General features: G+C 35.4%; 1 protein-coding gene and 1 pseudogene across 1 annotated transcript in view; one reads left to right on the top strand and one right to left on the bottom strand.

Moving 5' to 3' along the window:
* Window positions 1-10,253: 10,253 nt before the first annotated feature.
* Window positions 10,254-14,623, bottom strand: part of LOC124970972 (zinc finger protein 519-like) — a 28,649-nt gene continuing 24,279 nt past the window's right edge. The window contains exon 3 of the mRNA XM_047534584.1: window positions 10,254-10,555. Coding sequence (XP_047390540.1) covers window positions 10,470-10,555 — 86 coding nt within the window. The 3' untranslated portion in view covers window positions 10,254-10,469. The remainder of the gene's footprint in view (window positions 10,556-14,623) is intronic.
* On the top strand, window positions 11,358-13,109 carry LOC124971124 (ankyrin repeat domain-containing protein 46-like; annotated as a pseudogene).

The following is a 14,623-nucleotide window of genomic DNA, read 5'->3' as shown; positions in this document are numbered from 1 at the left end:
TATAATTTCTACAAGTTTTCTGAGAGATTTTTGGATCCTCCAAATACAGAAATATGTCATTGGCAAATGGTAATAGTTTGAGTTTTTCTCTTCCTATTCATATCTCTTTAATTTCTTTGGATAGAGTTTCAAAGATGATGTTGAGTACAAGTGGTGAAAGAGGGCATCCCTGTCTTGGTCCAGTGTTTTGAAGGAATGCTTTCAATTTTTCTCCATTTAGAATGATAAAGCATATATACTTGGTATGTATAGTTCATCTTCTGTCATATATAATGCCTTTAGGATATACATAATATGATTGTTCCTATTTTATAGATAAGTCCACCAGTTTACTATTATAGACTCTTCACATTCACACTTGTGCTAAAGGGAAGATCACACCTGTAAATTCAAACAATGTGTCCTAAGAATGCACATTTATCAACATTTGCTCAGTTACTAAATAAAGATACTTGCTATGGTAATAAAGTTGAATGAAGACAGCTCTGAAATCACACATCTATGGTTCATCTACTTCATTGACTCATTGGTTGGGAAGTGTATTAGTCAGGGATCTCTACAGAAACAGATTCAACAGAAAGTACAAGTGTAGAAAGGGATCGGTTTACACGCTGAATAGTCCACAATTGCTGTCTGTAGGTTGGAGAGCTGGAAGAACCTGTAGCTGTGCAGTCTAAGAAGTGGAAGTCCCAGAACATGAGGGAGCAACAGTGCTACTCTAGCCTGAGACCAAGGCTTCTAAAAATACCTGGAGAATCACTGGCAGAATCCACTTTGGAAGAGTGAAGAAGCAAGTGTCCAATATCCTCAGAAAACTGAAGCAGCAATCAAGAACTCATTCAAGAAGAGTCAATCTTGCCCCTGCATCTACTTCCTTGTTCTTCCAACTTTTATTACATCCAAACTACTATCCTATTCGGTGGTTCTGCCCATGCTACAGAAGCACCTCCACTTCAGTTAACTATCCCGCATTCCAATCATTCCTAAACATGCCCTCATGTACACACCCAAATCCTCTTCATCATCTGCATCTTTTAATCTAATCAAGTAGACAATTCAAATTAACCATTAAAGTGGAATTATTTAGTTATGCAATCCTCCCATTTGAATTTACCAAAAACTGTAGAGCATTCAATATGTATCTGACCATTCACAAGATGACAAATATGAAAATCAAATAAGAAACAGCCTCTGAAAACCACAAGTTGAGGTAAAAATGGGAAAATGTTTTCTAAGACACATGATAAATTATACCAGGGAGTAAAGCTAGGTATGTTTAATCTCTGAGTCACATTGGTAGCCCTTTATATATATATATATATTTTGAGACAAGAATTCAGTATGTTGCTTGGGTCCCTAAGTTGCTGAGGCTGGATTTGAACTTGTCATATTCCTGACCCAGTCTACATATGATTTTGAAGGTACAGGAAACCAGATGCAATGTGGCAGACCAGGAATGGAGAAAAAAAATCCATTCATTATTGAGTAAAATGAAATGATGCCTTCTGGAGGGTGTCAGGAAAGAATGAAGCAAGAGGGACCCACATGCACCCTCAATAGCCATGTATATGCTGAGATTAATGGATCTGTCGAGATCTTTGATAAAGAATTTTTCAGGTTTTCTCCTCACTTATCATTTGATTCCAATATGATACCATTATTAAGATATGCATTTTTCTATGATGTGGTCCTTCGGATCTCAGGCAACACCATTCTTCTTCTCTTCCACATCTTCACATTTTTTCTACAGCACAGGCTCAAACCCACAGATCTGACCATTGGTCACCCGGCTCCATCTTGCCTAGAGATGCTGCTCATCATGGAACTCATAGCTACAGATGTTCTTTTGTCTCAGGATTTGGAGGATGACATCAAATGTAAATCACTAATCTACTTGCACAGGTTGTTGAGGGGATTCTCCATTTGTGCCACCTGCCAGCAGATTGTACCCCAGATGATCAACCTCAACCCCAGAAACTCCTGCTTGGCAAACCTCAAACATAAGTCCACATCAGAGACCATGTTCCTTATTTTCCTGTGGGTCTTCTACATGTCAGTCAGTGTACACTTCTCAATCTTTGCTCTTATAAACTCCATGGTCAATATGCATGGTCTTATATTTATTACTGAATCCTACACAATTTTACCCATAAGTTATTTTCTACATTGGGAATATTCAGTGATGTGTCTTTTATGGGGCTCAGGGGCCTCTCGAGTGGGTACATGGTGACTCCCTTGGGCAAGTGTAAGAGGTAATCCCAGCACCTTCACAGTACCAACCTGTCTTTAACTGCATCCCCAGAACAATGAGCCACACAGTCCATTCTGTTGTTCATGGGTTTCTTTATGTTCCTCTACACTTTGGACTGCATCATCTCTTCTTCAAGTACTATGCAAAACAATGACCCAGTCCATCATTCTAGCCCCATCATGGTGGTTAGCAGCTATCCACAATTAGTACTTCCCTGTAAATCACTAATGAGAAATGATTTATGAATTTTTGAAATCCTTATAGCATATACTCCCTTATAAAGAGTATACTAATTAATTGTTAAATGATGGATGAGTTCTGTTAATGAGCCACTGAACAGTTTTGTAATCATGACATAGTCTGTGTGTATTCTAGGTTAAATAAATACATGGTTTTATAATTTTTAGATAAATCATTTTACTTTCATACATATGGATTGCAAATATGTAATAGACAATTGAATCATTTACCTCTGAGTTGACACAAAATTTGACATTTCTGCTTGATATCAGGAAGGGATAATTGGGAGGTGGGGTTAAATTTCATGACTAATGTTAGCCCATACTGATATATACATACAAAAGTACAGCAACTTTTTTAAGTCTATAGTCTCAGTAATCTCCTTTTTACCTAATTAAATATGTTAACATTTATCCCTATAAATTAATACATGGTCCATTAACTGTACTTCTATGTGCTCAGCAGGAAAAAAGTTGAACTCAAGGATTGAATCTAGTATTTGTATTCCTATGCTTATAGTTGTATCATTTACAGTAGCCCATTTTAGAAACAACACAAGGTCCCAAGTAGATAAATCTATAATCAAAGTCTGGCATGGAATTATTTGGCTTTCCACAGGAAGGAAATTATGGCATATGGCTCACCACAGATGAAACTTCAAGACTCTGTGTCAAGTTCAATGTATTACAAAAGAAAAAATTAATGTAATATTTCACATGTAGAAAGTAGAGTTAGATTCTTCTAATTTTTAGGATCAGAAAACAGAATGGCACATTGTAGAGACTCAGAAAGAAAGGCAATGGGGAATTCTAGCTTGAATGATAGAGTTGATTTTGAAAGAAAAAAGTTACTGGGGATGGCTGGTAGTTGTAGTTCTACAATAATATGAATGCAGTTAATACCACTAAAAATTAAAATGATTACTCTTACATCATATATACTTTCTGTAATAAGCATAGAAATAATAAAATGACACTGGATATAGCTCAGTAGTAAAGCTTCCCAGTGTCAACTCTTTTAAATATGAAAAGAACTTAAGCATGAAACATAATCAAATGCATGGGAATAAACATAACAAGGGAAGTAGAAGACATTAACACTGAAAATCTTCCAATGTTGAGAGAAATTAAATCACTTACAAATAGTTGGAAAGACATCCTTTGTTCATGGATTGAGAGAAACAATATTGTTATAATGTCCCTACTATTCAAAGCAATCTAAAGGAGGCCATGAGGACTTCTATAGGACAAAGAAGAAGGCATCAAATTTCCTGGGTATTACATACATGTAGTAATTAAAATATTGTGATTCTGGAATAAGAGTAAACATACAGACAAATGAAACAGGAAGGAAAACCCAGAAAGAAGTCCATACATACACAATCACTCTCTCACTCTTTTAATTTATTTTACCCAGAAATACATCCATACATACACCATCACTCTTTCATTATAGATGCCAAAAATCTGTAATGGGAATGGTGAGCCTTTTAAAGCTTTTATGATCTACTCAACAGATGGTGCTTGTGAAACTTCATATCCACATACAGAAGAAATTAGAACTTTATCTTACATCATACTAAAGAAATCAGAACAAATTAAAGATTGACATGTGGTACCTGAATCTACAATACTCCTATAAGAATATGTGGGATACATTTATCAATCTCTACCCATCTTCTCACACCTAAGGTGTTAGATGTAGTAATTACTCTAGTTTTACAATTACACAATGTATAAATATAAGAAAATATCATATTGTATACCATAAATAGGTGCTATTATTATGGGTCAATCCAAAATTTATTTTAAATTTTTATTCTAATTAATTATGCATGACAGCTGCATGCATTCATGTATTTTGATCAATCATAAACAAAGGAGCATAATTTCTCATTTTCTCAGAGATAATGTCTGTTTAACTATACTATTTTTTCTACCCCCATACCCCTTCCCCTCTTTACACTCCCCTCTACCTAATCTAAACAAACTCTTTTTCTCTAGCACACTCCCCTTATTGTGAATTACCATTCACATATTCAAGCAAACATTCAACTTTTGTTTTTTTGGGTTTGACTTATTATGCTTAGACTGATATTCTCCAACTCCATCTATTTGCCAGCAAACACCATAATTTCATTATTCCTTAATGTTGAGTAATATTCCACCACACCCACACACACATTACATATATACATATATATTTATATATACATATATACACACACATTTCCTTTATTCAGGTTTGAAGGACACCAAGCATAGTCTCATAGTGTAGCTATTTTGAGTTGAGCTGCTATAAACATTGATGTGGCTCCAACACTGAAAAACTTTAACAACAAAAAATAAACCCAATTAATATAAGGGCTATAAAACTGAATAAACAATACACAGAAAAAGACATAAAACTGACCAACATGTATATGGAAAAAATGTTCAATATCTCTTAGCAAGTAGAGAAATGCAAATCAAAATTACTCTAAGATTCCATCTCACTTCAATCAGAATGGCAATTATCAAGAATACAAGCAACAATAAATGTTGGTGAGGATGAGGAGGAAAAGGTACACTAATGCATTTGCTGGTAGGAATGCAAATTGGTGCAACCACTATGGAAAGCAATTTGGAGATTCCTCAGAAAACTTTGAATGGAACCACCAATTGACTCAATTATTTAATTACTCAGTTTATATCAAAAGGACTTAAAATCAGCATACTACAGTGATGCAATCACATCAATGTTTATTTTTTATCTTATATTGCATTTATTGATTTGTTTTTCTGATGCTGGAGCTGAAACCAAGGGCTATGCACATGCTAGACAATGTCTCTATCACTGACCTACATACACAGCTCAATAAGAAAAAAAAAATTAAATCTGAGGAAAAATTTTAAAAGAAACAAAATAGGAGTGGTGGTGTATACCTGTAATTCCTGTGACTTCAGAGGACGTGGCTACTTCCATCTAGGGATACCAGGGTCTGATATAATATCACTAAGGTCCTTGCTGCCATATTACATCTGAGATATCTCTGCTAGGTGTGCTAATAACCACCATATTGTTGCAGAGGCAGGAGAGAGTCTTGCAAGGTGTCAGTAGGTTGGAAGAGGGTATGAGGGCATCTTGATTCCAGCTCACCCAACCAACCTGCCCAGCACCCACTGGGATTCCAGACAACATGGGAGCACTTGCTGGGACCTGACATAAACCTGCTTCACAACTTCTCCCTAGTAGAGCATCCACTGATTTACTGGTCCCACTGGTTTGGCAATCAACAGGGCCCTCCAGCTCCTCAATCCCCAGGCTCTCAACCACCTTCTAGCCACTAACATGGCCCAGCACTTGCAGGTATGTGGCTGATCCACAGGTCTCAATACCTGGTCTTGATCTGCCCAAGACTGGAAAATTTTCCTGGACAGGCACCCAGATCACAGCACTCAGCCCCAGGACATCTAGGAAGAGAAGTTACTGATTAGTATGTTACAAATGGTGGAGGCAGAGAGATATAATTTAGAGACTGAATAAGAGACCAAGAACTGAGGGGCCCACAAGTGAGGTAAAGGGCTAAGACCAGGGTCCTGCATCACATGAGTGGACCCCAAAGGAGAGTCCTTGGGTGAAGTCTTCCAGTGGGACAATTGCTATAACCCACCTCCAGGAGTTTGACCTCCAAGTCTAGTACTCCCAACCATAGTAATTTTACCATCCTTAGGGTGGAGTTACCAACAAACTCCAGAGAACCTACACTTATCAGATGAGAAAGGAAATAGAGAAGATATTTATTTCCAATGGAAATAACTGTTCAATCTTCCTTCAAGGCTCCGTTTTCACCCCTAATTTTTTTTTTCATTGCCTGCTCTCAATTCCCCAACATTTATGAAATCAAGTAGTTTTCATATGTCGGGACTGGGATTTGAGTAGTGTATTATACTTTGGTTGTATATTCTTTCTTTTTTCATGTTTCCCTTTTTCTTTTTTTTACTCATTCTACTTTCCTTTTATTTATCTGTTTCCTTGGAGTCTCTTTCTCTTTCCTCCTGCTAACAACCAACTTCTTTTGATTAGTCTTTCACACTTTCTATGATCAAACATGTCTAAAATCTCACCTCCTACCTCATTAACATCACATCCTACACCCCTCTCCTGTTCTCTATCCACTATTAGAAAATGTAGACCTTATTGCAAACCTAATATTTATGTTGTAGATGATAATTGAACACATCATCTTTGCTTATTGTAACAAAACTGTTAACATTTTAAGAAGGGATATTTTGTTTAGGATTCCTACTATTTGCATTGAGTAATGTTCATATTGATATCTCTCTTAAAGGTCAAGTATGGGAAACATGCAGGTACACTTGAAATCTCTAGGATGGAAATTATAAAAACTCAGATCTGCACTGCATGAGGAAAAGACACATGAACAACATGAGAAAACAAGGGAAGAATACACCCCAAACAAATCAAGATGCTATATTAATAGAATATATTGACTGCATTGTAGAAGAAATGTTAGAAATGGTTTTCAGTATGTACATAATTAGAATGATCTGTGAAATACAGGAGGATATACGAGAGCAAATTTAAGCAAAGAACCATTGCTTTAAAAAACAGTTGAAAGATCCAATGCAGGAAACAAAAGATTATTTCAGTACAGAGATGGAGATTCTAAAATAAAAAGAAGCAGAAATCCTTGCAATGAAGGAAACATTAAACCAAATTCAAATCTCAATGGAAAGCATCACAAATTGAATAGATTATTTGGAAGATGGAACCTCAGACAATGAAGAAATAATATTTCATCTTGAAAATAAAGTTCACTACAAAGAGAAGATTGAAAGAAATCATGAACAGAACCTCCAAGAATTATGAGATAATATGAAAACCACAAATTTAAGAATTATTTGGATTGAGAAAGACACAGATTTACAAACCAAATGAATGAAAAATCTGCTCAATGAAATAATGCACAAAGTTTTTCAAACCTGAAGAATGAAATGGAAAATCAATATCAAGAGGCTTACAGGACACCAAATGTATAAAATTACAGCAGACCCACACTAAGGAACATTATAATAAAAATTTCTAACATACAAAATAAAGAAAAAATTTTAAAGTCTGTGAGAGAAAACCATCAGATTTCATATAGGGGGAATTGAATATGAACATCAGCAGATTTCTCAGTCCAGACACTAAAGACTTGGAGGTTGGAACAACATATTTCAAAGTCTAAAATAACATGGAAGCCAACCAAGAATCTTATACCCAGCAAAACTAACATTCAGATTTGATGATGAAATAAAATTCTTCCATGATAAACAAAAGTTAAGAGAATTTACAAATTGAAAGCATGGACTACTGAACATTCTAAGAAAAATATTCCATGAGGACAAAATGAAAAACAATAATGCAAGTCAGCAGAGGGACAAAGTACACTAGAGAAAAAGTCAATCAAAGGGGAAACCAAGGCAAGTTAAAAACCAAAAAGGAACTCTGGTTAAGAGCTTTGCCTCATTCTTTACATTCACATGAATTTTCTCCAAAAAGAATTCTCTGGCAGTGAGAAAGTGTTGAGTCGAAAATCTTTGCCACAGTTCATACATTTGTATGATCTCTCATCACTGTAAACCTTGTGATGTTTAATAAGGGTTGGACAATCCTTAAATCCTTTGCAACACTCTTTAAATTCATCATTAAGAATCCTGTGGTGTTGAATAAGATGTGAGCTATGAATAAAAGCTTTTCCACCTCATTTGCATTTATATGGCTTCCCTCTAGTATGAAGAGTCTGGTGTTGAGTAAGAGTAGAGATGAATTTAAAAGGTTTGCCTCATTCTTTACATTTGCATGGTCTCTCATCCCTATGAATCCTCTGGTGTCTAATAAGTCCTGCACTATACTTAAAGCCTTTTCCACATTCATTACATTCATAAGGTTTCTCATCCCTATGAACCCTCCAGTGTCGACTAAGGATTCTACTACACTTAAAGCGTTTGCCACACTTATTACATTCATAAGGTCTGTCATCCCTATGAATTCTCTGGTGTTGAATAAGGACTCTTCTATACTTAAAGCCTTTGCCACATTCCTTACATTCATATGGTCTCTCATCCCTATGAATCCTCAGGTGTTGAGTAAGGGCTGTACTAAACTTAAAGCCTTTGCCACATTCCTTACATTCATATGGTCTCTCATCTATATGAATCCTCTGGTGTCGAGTCAATTGTGAAAATAGAATAAATGCTTTCCCACATTCTGTACATTTGTAGGGCCTCACTCCAGTATGAATTTTGTGGTGTTCAATAAGGACTGTACTATACTTAAAGCCTTTGCCACATTCCTTACATTCATATGGTCTCTCATCACTATGAATCCTCTGGTGTTTAGTAAAGTGTGAAAACTGAATAAATCCTTTCCCACATTCTGCACATTTGTAGGGCTTCTCAGCAGTATGAATCTTCTGGTGTTAAATAAGGAATGAGATATATTTAAAATCTCTTTCACATTCCTTACATTTGTATGGTCTCTCATTACTATGAATCCTGTGGTGTTTAATAAGTGCACTAATACATGTAAAGCCTTTCCCACACTGCTTACATATATATGGTCTCTCAATCCTATGAATCTTCTGGTGTCGAATAAGGCCTCTATTGTACTTAAAGCCTTTGCCACACTCCTTACATTCATATGGTCTCTCATCACTATGAACACTCTGGTGTTCAGTGAAGTTTGAAAATCGTGTAAATGCTTTACCACATTCTGTACATTTGTAGGGCTTCTCTCCAGTATGAATCCTCTGGTGTTGAGTAAGGCTTGAGGCATATTTAAAATCTTTTTCACATTCTATAAACTTGTATGGTCTCTCATCACTATGAATCCTCTGGTGCTCAGTAAGTTTTGAGATGTAAATAAATGCTTCTCCATATTCTTTACAAGTATAGGGTTTCTCTCCAGCATGATTCTTCTTATGTTTAGTAAGGACTGACCTTTGATTAAAATCTTTACCACAATCTTCACATCTATAGGGTTTATCACTACTGTGGAAAAGGGTTGAGAAATCCTTAAATGCTTTAACACATTTCTTAAATCTATATGGCATTCTTCCCACATGAATGTTCTTGCACTGAGTAATTCTTGTGATTTTATTTAAAATTCTTCCACCTTGTTGATATTTGCAATCTGTTCCTTGAATATGGGTGCTTGGAATGATAAATTTTGAGCACTGATGAAATACTTGTTTGCATTTGTTGCCTTTGTAAAGCTTCTTTATAAAATGATCACAATGATATTTTCTAGGATTTAAAAAATATTAAATATTTGTGAGTTTCACTGCATTTCTTACATTTTTCACCAATACAAATGCACTCATATTTACTTAGGGTAGAGACCTGGAGGAAAGGTCTTGAAAGTTTTATGATAAATGGAGGATTCTCACCAAATAGCTATACGTGATTCTATATTAAGTAATAATGTATAAGTACAGGTCTTCCTACATTCATTAAAATGTTATATTTTGACACAAGGAAGGACTGTTTGTTGAATGTAGAACAACAGATACTTCATTATGTTAAAAAAAAACTGATCATACTTAGTAATTTATTTGCTATTACTAAATCAATTGTCTACAAAAATATTTAAGTAAAACTTTAAACAAATTCTACATTTCAAATGTTTATTATTATGAACTGAAGCATGCAACAGATTTTATTTCATATTTTCAAATTTCATTTCACAAGGTTATATTATCAAAAATTTAGTACAGATAAATTTTCAAGACACTCAAAACCTTCCTCAAAACTGACTAGTAAAATTGAGGTTTTTCTGAGTCTTCATATGTTCTTGATATCAATTTGTGATAAAAATTGTATTGTGCAGCTATCTCACATCTATTATATTCACCATGAGAATATTCCTGAACATCACTCTCCTCCACACATATCCATTCTTTCTTTAAGCATACATTTTCAATGTCACAGTTTCAATACCTTCCCTTTATCCTCTGATGGAATGAACATTTTATTCCCAGCTCTGATGAAAATTCTTGGGTTCGATGAGAATGCATCACTGAAAGATATCAAAAGAATAAATTATTCTTTTTTCTACACTCTTGTGAATATACTTTACAAAAAAACAAAGTTATTTTCAATGTGAGGACATCAGAAAGGAAATGCCAAAGCAAATCCAAGATTGTAATTAATCCATAGATTAAAAAATCCAAAAAACCTAATCAATAAATGGGCAAGAAATCTTAACATTTCCTTCTCAAAAGAAGAAATAGGAAGGATCATCAAATACATAAAAAACTGGCCAATATTTCTAGCAATTAGAGAATCACAAAATAAAACTATACTGAGATTTCCCCACACTCCAGTCTGAATGGGAATTACCAAGAATACATGTAACAACAAATGTTGGCACAGATGAGGGGGAAAAGGGACGTGCATACATTGTAGGACTGAAAATTGGAGCAAGCAGTATGGAGATTCCTCAAAAATGAGGGATGAGCATTGGAGGCTGAGACAAGAGGTTCATGAGTTCAATACCAGTCTCAGCAACATACTGAGGCCCTTAGCAACTCAGTGAGATTCTACCCCTAAATAAAACATTAAATGGACTGGAGATGTGATTCAGTGGTTAAGCATCTCTGGGTTCATTTCCTGGTAAAAACAAACTATGAATGAAACCACCATTTGATCCAATTATGACATTCAACATATCCAAAGTATTCTAAATGAGCACAGTGCAGTGACACAGCCACATTAATGTTTAAAACAGAACAATTCACAGTAGCTAAGGTATGGAACAATACCTAGAAGCACATCAACAAATGAATGAATAAAGAAATCATGGTATAAAGAGGGTAGGAATGGAAAAGACAGTAGAATAAATCTAACATAATTTTTCTATGTACACACATGACAATCCATAAGTGAATTTCACCAGCATGACCACCCACAAGAATTGGTCCTAATTAGAATAACATATAACCCATGCTAGTAAAATTTTATCAAAATGAATTTGAATGGCTTGTATTACTAAGAAGCAAATAAAAAATAAAAAGAAACTTCATAAAAATGCACTGAAAAAATTGACTTGAGAACTTCCAAAACAATCTTATATTTTACGGAACCTCAGATGAGCACAATAGAGAGTCCTATAGTAGAGAAAAGGAAAATGTGTTACTTTGATCGACACAGTCATTCCCAAACCACATAAGGACATTGTGTAATAAGAAAAAACTATCAACCCCTTTATTCTCCCATGAGCAAAAGGGAAGTGTGAAACCAACAAACAGCTATGACTTTTTTGACAACTTTATGCAAACTAGTTTTTGTCTGCACAGAGAGCTGGAGATAAAAGGTAAATTTTGGATGACAGTACGAAAGATGATTCATCATGGGTTTAAAAAATTATTGCTTAATAAGAAATATGTGCATTTACAGTGGGAGAAATGTACACACACATCTAGAGAAGATACAGCAACAAAATTGGCCTATCACAGTTGATTTCAGTATGACGGAATAAAGTCAAACCATAGAAATCAACAAAAAGGACTGAGGTTTTAATGTTCATACATTTTGTTATTTATTACCTAATTACATTAATAACTTTTTATATACTTCATGTTCTATGGCACACAAATGACAAAATATAACTAATTAATACATGCATTATTTTACATAATTAGATTTATTTTTAGTAAACTTTACATACATTCTAGCAGTACTCATTAAACAATATAGTGTGGCTGCGCCTACTCCCTCTGCAACCTGCCGAGAGGTGCTGCTGCTATCACTGCTGCTTCTCTTGCAAATTCTTGCTGATATATTACTGAATACTTTGTTGAACCTGTTTAAGAATTGAGAGAAACTGCTGAGTGACCACTGGAGGAAAGATCTCATCTTACAGCTGACCCATATTCCATCCACATTAGAACAAGCTCCTAGGTTTTGTAAATGATTCTTCTCAAACTAATATGCCATTGCTACAAGCCTGTATTGATGGAGATATTACCTATTCTAAGAGACTTTGGGAAAGTGACTTTGACTCAAATATCCATGACAGCAGAGGCAGGACAGACCTTCACCTTGCAGCAGCCCGAGGGAATGTAGCCATCTGCCAACTGTTGCATATGATGGCCTGCTGATCTGCTGGCCACAGATTATCAAGGAAACACAGCTCTTCACCTCTGTGGCCATGTGGATTCCATTCAATTCTTATGAGTTCCAAGAATTGATACATGCAATCATCAAGGTGCAACTCCTTTAGTTCTGACAAAGTGCAGGGGAGTGAATAAAGATGTCATCTGATTGCTCGAATCTTTGGAAGAACAGGAGGTAAAAGGTTTTCACAGAAGATCCCACTCAAAACTGGAGGCCATGCAGATGGTTAAGAGTGAAAATACCATGGAAAGTCATTCTCTCCTTATCCCACCCTACAGCCAGGTGAAGGGGTCCTGTCCAGCTTTCAAACCACTTGGCAGGAATTTGTAGAGGATCTGGGCTTCTGGAGGGTCCTGCTCCTGATCTTTGCCATTGCTTTGCTGTCTCTTGGCATTGCCTACTACGTGAGTGGAGTGCTGCCCTTCATGGAAAACCAGCCTGAACTGGTGCATTAAAGGAGCTCAAAGAGGTGAGGCCAATGCCTATTTCTTGGCTCCCAACATTGATTCCCAGTTTCTCAAAATTTTGCTTAGTGCAAGGCACTGAGGGCTGAACATTTTTCTTTAGGCACTTTCACTTATTGTAATCCTTTAGAAGAATAATGTGTTCATTTGAACTTCATACTGTAGTCAACTATAGTGCATCCTAATGCTACCTCTGACTCAACCTGACTTCTTAAGAAAATCTGCCCATAACCTTGTGTGATAAAAACACAGAAATGACTAAAGAATAGAAGCTAAAGGAAGAGAGTAGAAGTCCTTAGGATAGAAACCTTACCCTGATTTGGACCAACTGAAGTATCCAAAAAGAAAAAAGCCTTCCCTTTATAAATATTTCGGGTGGTGGGTTCAGTTTTCTTTATTTTTGCAAGAGCTCCATTTTTCTTTTGATTTACTTTCTCTGGGGAGAGGACAAAACCTTTGAACTCCTGTATGGCAAATTAATATGGTTAGAATCTGTTTGGTTTATTTCAACATTTTGAAGTCTAATCACAAACCAAACAAAACTTTCAAAATGAACTATATATTCTTCAGAACAGATTGATTTAATCTATGCTTTAGGGTGATTTTGATTTATTGCAAACTGCTTTGCTTGTTAGTATCTGTGAAAAATCAGCTTTGGGTGTTCACTTGGCTCACTTTCTACTTTCCTTTTCTGTGTACTTTAGAGCTGTTCTGTTCATCAAATATGCAGTCAGAAAACTGTTCTTTCTGCTCAAGACTTAGCAGGGAGAAATAATTCTAATAGTTTATGTCACTAGAATTCTGTAGTGCTATTATAATGGAAACATCAGGTCTATAATCTAGCTGTGCATCACAGTTGTATCATAATTATTTAAAAGGGAGTCCTGTTTAGAGGCCTATCAGAGTTACCATTGCAGTCCCATCCACATCAGTGACTCTTGGATGGTAGGAAGAGGTGGAGTACTCAGTCAACAGTCCTGAGTCGTACTGTACTGTCATATGCTCTTTATGACTCATAACATTATGTACATTGAAATATGGCCCCCAAACTATATGGTGGCTTTCAGCAGAGCTTGAAGGCCTCTTTTGTTAATGTTTCTATATGTATAAATCATTTCTTCTGTTAATACAGAAGAATCTGAATGCTTAATAATTGTTCGAGTGAAGTCTGAAAGTTGTAGTGAAAGAATTAATGGTTTTATTTTCTAGAAAAACAGCATCTAAGTTACTGCTGGTGGAATTGTTGCTAGAATTAGAAATCACAGTTAGAGTAAAATTTGTACTTGTGATTCTGTTTGCTCCTTGATTTTCATCCTTTGTATTTATCTATCTGTTATTGAAACTTTATTCTTTGGTGTGGATTTATCCTACACTAAAAAGTGGTTTTAAAATTTCTGATTTACTGTTTTGTTTCATGATCACCTTGCAAAGTATTGCTTTTAGGTTAGATAAAAACCAAATTAATCATACTTGGTGTAACTACAGCAAAAAAATAAATAAATAAA

The sequence above is a fragment of the Sciurus carolinensis genome, chromosome 19 (assembly GCF_902686445.1).
Source record: "Sciurus carolinensis chromosome 19, mSciCar1.2, whole genome shotgun sequence".
Taxonomy (NCBI): domain Eukaryota; kingdom Metazoa; phylum Chordata; class Mammalia; order Rodentia; family Sciuridae; genus Sciurus; species Sciurus carolinensis.
This window is presented reverse-complemented; position numbering and strand designations above follow the sequence as displayed.